This window comes from Rhodnius prolixus, unplaced genomic scaffold (assembly GCF_049639745.1).
Source record: "Rhodnius prolixus isolate KJV_2025 unplaced genomic scaffold, Rpr scaffold_5, whole genome shotgun sequence".
Taxonomy (NCBI): domain Eukaryota; kingdom Metazoa; phylum Arthropoda; class Insecta; order Hemiptera; family Reduviidae; genus Rhodnius; species Rhodnius prolixus.
This window is the reverse complement of record NW_027411624.1, coordinates 18,825,613-18,839,398: the sequence shown is the minus strand read 5'-3', so window position 1 is coordinate 18,839,398 and position 13,786 is coordinate 18,825,613. Positions and strand designations below refer to the sequence as shown.

Genomic DNA, 13,786 nt, shown 5'->3' with positions numbered 1-13,786 from the left:
ATCAAATATGTATAAATATGCGATAACATCCAAATATGTGGAAATATGTGAAATAAAAGTAGGCTCAAACGGCTTAAAAAGTGTCAGTATGAATACTTCTAGTTGAAAAACGTCTGTAAATTGCCTAGAAAAAAATATGTAAATACATACGAATCCGTTCCCTAGTGATAACACAGTGTCTGAGAAATCCCCTTAAAATCAATTTCAAACACATTCTTACAAAAATGGTAGGTCTTTGTCTGAGCAGAATTAACAAAATATGCCAAAAAATTAAGTGATTCTCAACTTAGACTCTTCAAAACTCGAAATCTTATTGGCAACTTGAATGCTCATTAAATGATATAAAATGAAATGGTAAATAGTACAATTTATGGAAATGTCACTTTTAAGAGAAGTATTAAATACTTCTTGCCACCAAGTGAATTTTGAATGACACCTAATTTTAAAGGAAATTGTTAATTCCGTTTTTGATTAAATCACTAAAAAGTGTTAAATTCCACTCGATTAAGTTAGAATGGCAATGCAGAGTTTGACATTTCCATTGCAAAGTTTGAATCACCAAGATGCAGTCAGAGAGCCGTCTTAAAACGATAACATAATATATACGAGTTTGAGCTGTTCGCAGTGTTTTTTTTTTGAGATTTTTTATACGCAAACAGACATACTGTACTTGGCCAATGTTAATTATTAAACATTATCTAATAAAACTGTCTCAAAAAGTAGATATTTCACTCTGTGATCAGTCCTCTTTACAATTATATAAAATTAAAAAAAAAACAACAGAAAATCCCAATCGAAATTAGGTCATAAATGCTTTTGTTGAGATGGCATGAGGAAATAATACATTTTATGTACGAGGTGTGTTCAAAAAGTAACGGGAATTTTCGTTTTTTGAAAAAAATATTTATTTATTCATCTACATTAATATTGTCGCCTTCAAAGTAGTCCCCTTCGCATACAATACACTTGTGCCAGCGCTTTTTCCAATCCTCGAAACACTTCTGAAACTCGATCTTTGTGATAGCTTTCAGCGATTCGCTTTTAATGTCATCTATGCTTGTAAAACGACGGCCTTTTAATGTTCTCTTTATGTTTGGAAATAGAAAAAAGTCACATGGAGCCATGTCTGGCGAATATGGAGGCTGGGGCATCGTTAAAGTTTTGTTTTTGGCCAAAAATTCACGAACAAGCAATGAAGTGTGAGCAGGTGCATTATCGTGGTGCGAAATCCATGAATTGTTTTGCCACAAATCCGGGCGTTTTTTTCGGATTGCTTCACGCAAACGGCGTTGAACTTGTAGGTAGTACTCCTTATTGATTGTTTGACCTTGTGGCAAGAATTCATGATGCACTATGCCATTAAAATCGAAGAACACAGTGAGCATAACCTTCACATTCGACCGCACTTGTCGAGCCTTTTTCGGTCTTGGCGATCCAGAATGCCTCCACTGGGACGATTGAGCCTTAGTTTCGACATCATATCCGTAAACCCATGTTTCGTCACCTGTTTTTTTTTTTTTTTTTTTTTTATGATTTAAGGCGCGTCAACATCTATGGTTATTGGCGCCCGGAGCTTTTTTCAGTGCACTGCCGGCCTCCGGACAGTGTTCTCTCGTTACAGACAACACTGTCCATCACCGGACAGTGAGCTGTAAGAAGCTCCTGGGAAGAGAAAATCTAAGGGTTAGCAGCTGGATTCGAACCCGGGACCTCGCTTCGGCGGTACATATACTAAAATTCGTCACCTGTTATAACACGTTTCAGTAGATCCGCATCGTTGTCGACTTCATTGAGTGACTCTTGAGCAACTTCCATTCTCCGCTGTTTTTGTTCGAAATTCAACAATTTTGGAACAAATTTTGCTGCCACACGTTTCATACCCAAAACATCCGAAAAAATTTCATGGCATGAGCCAATTGATATGGCAACATCATCAGCGACTTCTCTGATTGTGATTCGGCGATCGTTCATAACCATTTCTTTCACTTTTTTCACGTTTTCATCGGTTGTTGATGTGCTTGGACGTCCAGGTCGTTCGTCATCTTCAACGTTTTCGCATCCATCTTGGAAACGCTTATACCACTCGTAAATCCTTGTTTTACTCATAGCAGACTCACCATATGCCTTTATTAACATTTCACACACTTTATTACACTTTATTTCATTTTTTACGCAAAATTTAATACAAATTCTTTGATCCATTTTTTTTAACAAACAAAAATCGCCAAGCTCGAAAAACACGTCTAACCTTAACGGCTGCCACTTAAGAAGTAAACAATGAATATTACTGAAAATTTTATCGTACTTCAGGGGCATGTGTACCAACATAATAAAAAAAAAAATTTTACAATCAGACTCTCCAAACCCGCGAAATTTAAAAATTCCCGTTACTTTTTGAACACACCTCGTACAGTCAATTAAATTTATTTGGCTTTATCGTTATTTAATTCCAAGAGCATTGAAATTTAGGAATTACTGTTATCTAAAGAGATTGATACAATAAATAAATGAAAAAACAAAAAACTGATATTACTAGAAATTAACTGAGAATAATGTAAACAGAACTGTTAAATAAACCTAATTAATAAATGTTATATAATCGAGTCTCTTGATCCAGTAAATCAACTTTTTTTTTATAATTACTGATTATCTTATTAAAACCGCTCTCATACCCATTATTGAGTTTACTCCAATTATTATTGAAGTGATTTCATAATTTTGCACCAATCCACACCCACTTTGAATTATTCATTTCAACTTCTGCATAAACACTTGTAATTTCACCATTAAAAGAATTATTGAATGTATCCGTGAAAGTAATGCCAACCATTTAAATTGGGTTACGTATTTTCTTCCTTTTATTAGAGGAATTCACTTCCTCTAATTAAGTTTCTGTCCCACACTACATTTGCTGGCACCAAAACAAGTTTATTCTGATGTATAAAATCAAACTCTATTATCGTGAACTGTGGACGTAACCATGCTTAAAAATTTATGTACAATGAGAGTTAGGAATTGGTTAAGTATCACAATAACTATTAGCAATAATTATCCTAAGTTTTACTCTAATGTGGGCTTTGCCAGAAGCGGCGAAGCCAGCAATAATCAAAATATTTCACAAAAAGTGGTAATAGCTACAGTTTATTGCAAATATAATTCTTGAAAGCACATTTAGAATTCACATATTTATTGATTTCCAATCAAATATCCACTCATGATTACATCTTCAGGATGTTCCTATATGAACATTCCATTTATCCTAAGTCTTACCCGCGGATGATGCATCTATGCAACACCACTGGAATTACTCGTTCCTTCACACAGAGTTGTTTTTTTCCTGCTGAAACTTTATAGACATCCACATTTCATTGCAAATACCACCATTTCTTAAAAAAACCATGCTTAGATCTCTCAGTTCTCAATCATTTAGTCAATTCTCTTTATTTAACGCGCCATGTAACACACGTATTGCTTATTTAACTGTCCGGTCTGAAAGTTGTGTAAGGGTTGATCTTCAAAAACTGCACAAAAAAAGTGTAACGTTGAAAAACACCCAAAACTAAAAAAAAACACATTTTTTTCCTGTAAAATATAAAATTCCCTAATTTTGTTTAAAGTAAAGGGCAAATCCTTGATTATAAGTTATTTTTTTTGCAAAAACATATAAATCTAATAGGCAAAAACAGCCTTTTCAGAAATTTGTTTTGTTTACATTTACGTACCGACCTAAAAAGTATTCATGCAACAAAATTTGGCTATAACAGCTAGACTTCCAACATTAGTTCAGGGGAATCATTCAAATTTTAGACGTTTCCTTCATGAATATTATACACATACATATCTTGGATAACCGTCCTCTATTAAGAATCACATCTTACAAAATGATTTATTGCAAACAAAACTATTTTGTTGATAAAGTTGAATTAGAAACATTTATTTATTTGAATTCCAAATAAATCAGTCTCAAGCTTGAATCACAGAAAATGATTAAGAATTTTTATTCTTAATGTATGGTTGTGAAAAAAAAATTAAAAATAGCCATTGATAAGATAAATTATTAAAAGCGCCTGTTAATTGAGTCATCTTAAGCCAGTGATGGAAAATTTGATTACAAAAAAAAAAATTAGCTGATAATGCACAATATTGGAAAATACAAAATGCTTCATTTTGTTTTCTTTATATTTCTCACTTTGTTAACAACGTTGAAATAGCAATCTAGTTTTTCAGATAGTTGTAATTTATTTTTTCATGTGCGATGTGTAATAAGTGAGTAAGTTGCTTGAACAGTATAAATCTGTTCAATGAGTAATTTACTGATGAATACTTTTGGTAAATTATGTTTGACATAATTTGAATTATGATTAAACAAGAGTTATAGTGGGGCTGACAAGAAGGCTAGACGAGGAAACTAGCACATACTCGTATATCAGATATCTGTCTACTACGTTCTTTAACTACTAAGCTATTAAAAGATTACCTTGCCCAGCCAATGAGAAAGTTACCAAATATATCAGAAGATAATGACGACTTTTACTTCATTGGTGTTACCTCTAAATTAAATGTCTTTTATGAACGTTAGATTTAAAAAAGAACTCTGTACTGTTGATAATAATTAGAAACATTAATGTAAACTAATCATCTATTTCTAATTTTGAATACAATTCTTTCAGATTCTTTTCTCTCCGTTAGACAGGCAACACTTGCAAGTACTTTTAAAAAACAAACTAACATATGATTTGAAACTGTAAACTTGGAATGAACAAAACTTATTAGAGGAACTTGTAAAAATGGTCTCACTAAAGTTGTTTGATACACAAATAATTAAATAAAAACTACTTTACCAAAAATGAGGCAATATTCTAGAGGAGAAAGGTTGTTAGTCACTTACCTGTAAAGAAAAAAACACAGATATTAGTTATTAGTTTATTATTTCTATAATTTAGCACAAAACGGAATTTAACTGAACTATTCTTAGGAACAAATCTTAAATTACATCAATGGCCACTAAAAATGTAACTGTACAGCAGCAATAAGCTTCTTTTACATTGTTCTGTTAGATGTTTTAACGCTTTAAATGTTTACAAAATTAATTAAACGGCGGGAGAAAACTTTATTAATTGGTACCATTAAGCGAACTAGAATTTTAATTCTTATGCGGGTTTAAAGTTCGGAAGAACATTCTAAAGAAAGTTGACAAATAAATTAAGCAAATTGTGAGAAAATAATTATTCATAAAGGAAGTGATATAAAGCTTACATGAGATGTAAAGCAATCTGTAGGTAATCCGCAATACTTCAGTATTAACACTAAATACAAAGCTGGATAGAAACTGCACAACAGACATTTACACATTATTCCTCACATGTTTACATTGATAACATGTTATCTGTAAATGCCAATATATCATTAAATTTATATGGCTGTATTTCTTTTCATTTCTAACGTTTAAAATTTGGAAATAATTAATTCTAGTACAAATATAAGATACTACATACAAGCTTCAAACATTGCACAATCGACCATTAATTTAATTGTTACTATAAATATCATAAAATAAGATAATTATCCCCGTTTAATGTTTCATTTTATACTCATTTTACAGTTTCTAGAGTTAGCCACACAATTGTTCATGATTTTTGGATTGTGTTTGCATCGAAAATATATATTTTGAGGCCGCTCTGAACGCCGAAAACGAAGTTTTTAATTTAAAGTGCGAGTATAAATGGACGGAATAAATCAAAAAAAGGTTTCAAAATGATTTTGTAACCTTTTTGAAAGTTTTATCGCTTCTATTTGAAACCTTTTTCACAGAAAAAATGATTTTCAGTGGTGTTTCGCCCTCAAAAAAGCATCAGTGTCTCATTAGAAAACAAATAAATATCCATCCACATAACATGGGAATGGTACCTATTAATAATGAAATTAATTAATAATGAAACTAGAATGCTGGAATTCAATATTTGAGGAATTCACTTTGGTTAAAACTGAGCAAAAGTTTATAGAATTGAATTCTAAGTTTTCCAGATTTTCTTCCAAAAGTCGCCATCAATTTTTCCATAGTTTCTAAAGAAAAACAGATAAAGAAGGAGTGCTTTAAATGTACAGAATTTTGTGAAGTTTTCATACTACTACAATAGGATATACAGCTACTCAAATTATGAGAGAAATGTGAGACTTAAACCATTCTACAGCGCATAACTTCTCTGTTATTGTAGCTGAAATACTGGAATTCTACGCAATTGTATTGGAAAACTATTTATTGTGTTTTAAATTGCCATATTTTCTCTATTCTCTATTCTTTAGATTTAATAATCACACTCTCATTTGATTGCTCTAAATTTTAATAATAGAAACATCGTAAATTCAATAATATGGTATTGTGTAGAATTGTATAAATCATTTTAATTATGTGAAAAAAATCTACATTTAATTAGATGTACTGATTTCATAAAAAATGCAATCTTATTCCGCTGCATAAAATAAATAAAATAGTTCTTTGGGCACACCTTATGTAATATTGTCTTTTCATACCTCAGAGTTACTACTGCAGAAACTTGCAGTTTCTTGTGAACTTAGATAAACTTGGATAATGCAGTGACAAAGTAAGCGAACTTGCAGGTCTCATCACAACATAATTGAGGTCGTCTACCAGTTTAGACCAGTTTAAGACAAATTAAAAAGACAATTCGTAACACCAACTAAATGCCTAATTTTAATTAAAATATTTTTTGCACTGTAGTCCTGCAAAAAAAAAGAAGCATTTGTACCTGCATGCCTCTTGTATGCAGCCACAACTTTTCTATTACACTTGTAAATTCACAGACCGAGGAAGAGGCTTGCGATGAAGACATTCATTCCGCTTCCAAACAAGGCCAAATTTTCATACTTTAATTCGTTGATCCATTTTTAAATATTCTAAATTCATTATTCTTACATTCTCAGTTATTTTCGTGTGAAATAGGTAGGTATTAGAGATAAAATAAGACATTGAATTTAGGTGATTGAACTGTTACATGAACATTTATGATAAATTCATGTATTTTTGCATAAACAAGGTAAAGACACTATTCTTTTTCTTTTTTTTATCGCAAGTTTACGAAACATTTTAAGATAGGTGTTGGTTGCGCCGAATTAGCAACAGTTAACTTCTCTTATATTTCAAACGATACGGTGACTACATGTTTCAGACTGTCTTAAATGAAATATTAAGCAATTCTTTTGCCATGAACAGTTTTAGGGTTACTGTTGTTGAAGGTCCATATCTATTGCTGATCTGGCCAGACGATGACATCATAGTACGTGATCTAAGGCGACAATATTTTAAGTAGGGCATAGATATCATTCCGTTTTTGTTTGTAGTTTCATTTTTCGATAGTTGTCTTCGCCCATACAGGTTTCAGGTTTCAGTTTGCAGAGCGCACTTCATCCGTCGGTAGTATTAATTAATAATGTTTCTAATTTCTTTTCGTACACTCTAGTACTGCAGATGTGTTAACTTCATTGTACATATGTAAACATAATGTTAATGAGATCGATAGTTTATTTAGTATAAGTCATCTCATAAACATTCAGATGCCTTACATTCGTGTTTGCTTAATATTCTCTATGACTGTACACTTGTCGATGACAAATTTTTATTAAAAATAGCTTCAGTGTAGTAATGACTATAAAATTTAACTGACTAGAGGATGTCACTTTCTAGATAATTGTAATATAAATTAATACAAAAATTCTTTTTGATAAAAGGTCCTTTCATTTAAATCATTTCCTTAAAAAACCGTCTTAGAGAACTTTCAAACGATGAAGACTCAAAATGGAGGGATAAAAGAAAGTTAAAAAAGTATAAATTCAAAGTGAAATATGTTAGGAACTCTGACTCCAGATTAGTTTATGTTATCATACGATTCTACAACAGTTTTATGCTGTAATTGCATTTAATTTATTTTCCAGTTCCAAAAGGCATTACTAAATTTATATAAAGTAAAAAAAAATTACCTTAATAAATTTCATGAAGTTATGAATTTGTAAAGTTCTTGTTTGTTTTCGATATGAAGTTTGTGAATTTTCAGGAGCAAATATTTCAAATAGAGGGGATAGAATTTTGAAGACAAAGTTGCAACAAAATTATTTTCAAGAATATCATGAGAAACTGAAAAAGTATCAGAGACTTTCTTCTCAGGATGACGAATTTTTACTAAAATCGAAGTGGAAATACTACTAACCACTAAAAACAAATTTTCGTGTAATTGATCTCACTCCTAATTGATCTCTGTTCCACTGAAATAGCTCCTCCCTAATACCTTCCAGAGAAAAAGTTACTACTTCATTAGGAAGGAATGTTGTCACCCGAAACAAGAACTTTTTGTTACCTAAATCTAATAATTACTGAAGGACACCAAGTAATTAAATTTACAGGCTGATGTACTTTAGAAATATAGTTTAAAGTACCTTCCAAGTTCTACCATTAAATGCTTGTAATTTTATTCGGATTATAGGATATTCTGGTACAATTTACGTTTGAAATTAAGATATTTCAATTGTTTTCTATAATAATTATTGATGAAATTTTATTTTCTTTTAAATCCTACACTATTTGAGAAAAATAAAGATCTATGGTTGCTGTAATTTATTTCTCTTAACAGTTCTCTCAAAAATCAGAGATCAGATTCAGAGATCAAAAAAAGATCACAATGGCATTTAGATGCATCCTACCTTTGCTAGTTTATCAATACTGTTGTTTCCAGGGAAGTCACAGTGCTTTGGTTTCCACTGATTCATTATCTCTCCGCCAATTGTAATTGTATTCCTGATATTTCTTTTAGTGCCGGCAATTCGTTTAAATCAGCTTTGTGGTAGAGATGAGAATCTATATTGAGAATCTACCAGCGAATCAATGAAGACTACAATCTCCTTTTATAGTGTAGAGTTCAGTAATCGTTAAATTAGTTCTCTCTTGATAGTAATTGGATGCAGACATACCTTTTATGTGTGGCAACCTCAACTTTTATGCTTTGAGTTCAGGTTTAAGAGTGTAGGTCTGAATAATTCGTTTTCCTCAGTTTGCATCACTTCGATACACTAAATTTGTGCTAATCTTTCTGTTTCCTACCACTTATGGTATGAAAACGTAACCATTTATGATAACCTATTCTTGGTCAAAGAAACGAAACAAACAAATGCATCATGGGGTTATACACGTAGTCAAAGATTCTCCGGCATGTCGGTCAAAAAAGATAGCACCCAATCACCAGATTTCAACTTCTTCTGGGCCTTTCACATATATTATCGTATAAACTAGTTTAATTTTTAGAACAGTTTGCCCCAAAAAAACTGTAATAAAAATTTAAGTTTGAAAAATTAAGAGATCTTCTTAATGGGTGGTACAACAGACTTCGACGGACTATCTAAAGGATTGTCTTCTTTTATAAAATATTTATGTTATGTTATACGAGGTGTGGCTATTAAATAACGAGACTGATGCTGCTACAGAACTATGTATGCGCCAAATCCTAACGACCGACAGCTGGTGCAGCGTAAAGCCTTCTCTTTCGATTGCAGCGTCTCACGTGTTTGTAGAGAAATTTGTCTGACCGGAACCGTCGTTTGTGTAAGAGGTGTTAGTTTCGTTTGGCCGAAAACATGATACTACACATGTAGTAGAGCAACGAATTGTCGTGAAATGTCACATGATACTTGGTAAAACCGCTACTGTAACTTATCTTTTATTAAAAGAAGTTTATAGCGATGAATGTTTATCACTTGCGCGAGTTTTTAAGAGGTTCAAGCGTTTCCAAGATGGCCGAGAAGACTTTGGAGATGATGACCGCCCAGGTCGCCTTTCCACGTCCAAAACTGATGAAAATATCGATTATAATTAAACAACATTACTACCGTGAGGTGCTTGCTCAACTTCTTGAAAGAGTAAGGAAAAACGACCCGATTTGTGGGTTCTCCATCAAGACAGCGCGCCAGCTAACACTGCATTATCTGCAAAGTACAACATCCCAGTTTTAGGCCATCCACCTTATTCGCCTGACCTAGCCCCATGTGACTTTTTTTCTGTTCCCTAAAGTCAAATCTGCATTAAAAGGAACACGATTTCAGTCCGTTAAAGCTGTGAAAGAAAAAGCGGCACGCGTCATGCAGGAGCTTACAGAAAAAGACTTCCAGCACTGTTTCGAACAATGGTAAATTCGCATGGAGCGTTGTAGAGATAGGGGAGGGGTGTATGTTGAAGGTGATAATAACTAAATATGTATAAATTTAAAATAAAATGTTTTACAGCAATAGTCTCTTTATTTAATAGCCAAACCTCGTAAATATTTATGTTCAGAAGTTCAGATAGTTTCAATAAAAATAAATCAGAGAACTTCAACATTAAATAATGACGCAACTAAAAAAAGTGTAAGTTTTTTTTTTAAATTTGTAGGTTCATTTGTTTTTTTTAAATTCAAATTGAAATTTCCCTTCTCAAATAATTGTTCGTCTAAACATTATTTTCATGAAATTAAAACCAGTTAAAAGAGTAAAATAACTCAAATTTATTTTAAGTAATTTCAGCACGTAAGTTTCTAATGAATATTAACAAAACATTTTAGTAAAATATTCATGAATGCAAATTTGCTTGCATTCCAATAATTACATAAACAGTTCAAAGTTCTATTTATGAAGCGGAAACTTTTATAAGTTGTAGGAAATATTTCCTGACAAATTAATATTAAAATTCCTATTTAATTAATTAGTTCTGTTGAAAAATATTTTGATTTTTTTCTTCTTTTTTCATTATATAATAAAACAGAAGCAATTAAATAAAATCTCATTCTAGTCATATTTAATATTTAATGGTAAATAGTGTTTGGGAATAGTTACACGCAGCTCATTCGGATGTGAGTGGCTATCTAATTTCACACGCTTTATATCCTGTAATTGTTGGTTTAGATATATAGGCTGCTCACCTCTACACACAGATACATACTTCTATATAGATAATTTGTACTTTAAACTCTTCCTTTTTTTAAAAAAGCCTTTTTTTTTACATAGGAAAGGCCGTTTAAGTCTCCCTCAACCACTAAGAAATGAATGTCTTAGAAAAAAAAAAAGCTTCGTCCAAGAACAGAACCTAAGTAGGAAGTAGAGAAAACCAGTCAGGTTATAATTTGTTCGCTCTGCTATGCATAACAGAATAATAGCTATGTTTTTTGTTTTTTTTTTAAAGAGACTTCCTCCCTGTTTCTTTTATGTTCACTTGAAAATTCGCCATCATCAGAATAAAAATATACGAATAAATCTTTTACAGTAGTCTTACGAGTAATTACGTAATTACGGAAGCAAGTCAATTTTCTCAGTTTTCTCAAGGTGTCTTTAGATTTCAAATGAATGAACCAAAATTAATTCTGGTTGGTTCTGAGATAGCTATCATACATCTATAAAAGGTCATGTCCTATTAATTAGGTAATATAGAAGATCGCTCTATCAAAGTAAAATATAAAAAAAACTTTAATTTAACTTAATATCTAGGGTGCGTCACCAAAATCCGGACAAAATATTTTTTTTTTCAAACATATTTTTTATTGCAAAAACGAAAAGGTTTACAAAAAAAAAATTTATCCACATTGTTCGTAAGGTCATAAAGAACACATTTACTCAATAGATCCCCCGCTACCTTGAATGACCGCCTCCATTCTCGGTCTGAAGCATGTGCTGGCGCGCTTTAACTTGTCACGGTCCATATCGGCGAATGCTGCTTCAATAGCGGCTCTCAATGATGCGACGTTTGGATGTCTGGACTTGTTAGTGACCCTTTCAACTACGCTCCATACGTAGTAGTCCAAAGGATTCAAATCTGGACTATTGGGAAGCCAGTATTCTTTCGACCAAAACATGTCGACGTTGTCCGACAACCAATTTTGCACCAAATGACTTGTGAGGGCGTCATACGGCTTTCCAGACGACACTGTCTCCATCCACGGTTTCACTACATTGGTCAGAACACGCAAATAAACTTCTTTTGTGACATTTCCCCCGTTGTTGAAGAAATGCGATGGCATGACGTCACCCTCACTGGACACAACTCCTAGCGCGTGAACATTCGCAGCAAATTTCGTTCTTGCAACAATAGGGACATCTTCAGGGTCGTGGGCGAGCCTGCGGCCATTCCTTCGATTGATTTTCGCATCCACAGTAAAAATTTTCTCGTCAGAAAAAAAACCTGAGTTGTCCGGCAGCATTGTTTCTTAAGAAACACAAAAGCAGATTGCAGCGTTCAATTCGCTTTGTCCAGGCGGCTTCGGAAAGCATCTGTTTCATTTTAATTGTGTAAGACTTATAGCGAAGGTTCTCCTCGACGATTCGACGCATAGTTTTTTCGCTCACATCAACAACCGACGACAATTTTCGGATCTACTGCCCTGGATCTTCAAAAATCAGCTACTGAGCCCGTTGAATAATGTCGGGCATCTTGACAACGCGCTCCTTCGTGTGGGCTTTTCTCAACGGTGTTGCAAAAACCTTCGTTAAACTTCTCTGACTCATTATACTTCGCGATAACATCATACACAGTCGATCTCGGGTACCCGAATTATTTCTGTCGCCGAGCGCCCAGCGCGAACACTTGAGATAATCGCAACTCTACGGTTATACACCGCACTTGGTTTCAACATTGCGACTGTTTAGAGGTTATGATGGTTAGTACATGCGTCAAGCTATATGAACGCTAATCGCAATATCTACCAGTATTATAGAAAGGCGGGGATCTCAATTTGTATTTTGTCCGGATTTTGGCGACGCACCCTTTACGTCAGACTGTAATAGCATTAGATCAAAACTACTGCTATGTCATAAAATTTCTGATAAAGTTCACCGTCCATTATCTTGCGAATACCATTGCTTCAATTCAAATTTAAAAAAGTTCTTTCACTGAGGAGGTCGTTTATTGTGTATTTAAAATATTTTGGAAAACAATTTCGATATATACAGTCGAACCTCTCAATAGCGGACACTGGCGGGGGAAAGCAAAGTGGCCGATGTTTGGAGTTGGTCGGTCGTTAGAAGGAGGTAGGCAAGTTTCATAATGAAAAAATATGGGTTTTTTTTCAAACATCTATTTAAAAATTGTTTATTATTAATAGATTTAAAAACGTACATAATTGCATAATGATGTGCATCAAATTTTTCTTAATTATCCAAAAAATTTATCAAAAAACTACATCCTGACTTAATAATTTTTATAGTAATCATATTTATTTATAACAAGAATAATTTATGGTATAATTATCATCATACTAACATCTATTATTAGAAAAATAGAACAAACCTTTCGACAAGTTGACTATGGCTCGATTTGGTTTTTGCAAAATCTTCCAACACAATTATTTTCTCTTCTAGAGTTAACCACTTTCGTTTGAGAGACATATCGGAAAAAATAATATTGTTCGCCCAAAGTTGTATGGAAAAATGATTAAAATGGTACAAGATGTATGGAGATTATATAGGAAACTTTAGGAAAAACCAGAAAAAAAAACAAAAACTTGAGAGGGGATAATTATTTTGATCACCGCGTCAAACGAACTTTTAATAAAAAGGTGATCGTTGATGGGAGGTGAAACATATATATAATCCGTTCCCAAAAATCAATGTCCGCGGTCGTTATGTAGAGTGACCGTTAGACGGAGGTTCTTTTATATATAGAAAGTGTATAGGAGTAAAACGGGGAAATCCAAAAACCGTCCGTAAATGGAGGTGGTCGCTAGTTAGAGTGTCCTTTATGGGAGGTTCGACTGTAGTCCAC

The 13,786-nt window shown here is 33.0% G+C and overlaps 1 protein-coding gene across 2 annotated transcripts in view; it reads right to left on the bottom strand.

Moving 5' to 3' along the window:
- Positions 1-13,786, bottom strand: part of LOC141458739 (SH2 domain-containing protein 4B-like) — an 82,971-nt gene that overhangs the window by 38,959 nt on the left and 30,226 nt on the right. Inside the window, exon 1 of one of the 2 annotated variants that reach the window (XM_074137111.1) lies at positions 5,257-5,374. The exons of the other annotated variant lie outside the window; for it this stretch is intronic. Within the exon in view, the coding sequence (XP_073993212.1) occupies positions 5,257-5,352 (96 nt within the window). The 5' untranslated portion in view covers positions 5,353-5,374. Of the gene's footprint in view, positions 1-5,256; positions 5,375-13,786 lie in introns of those variants that run through there. 2 annotated transcript variants of the gene reach the window in all.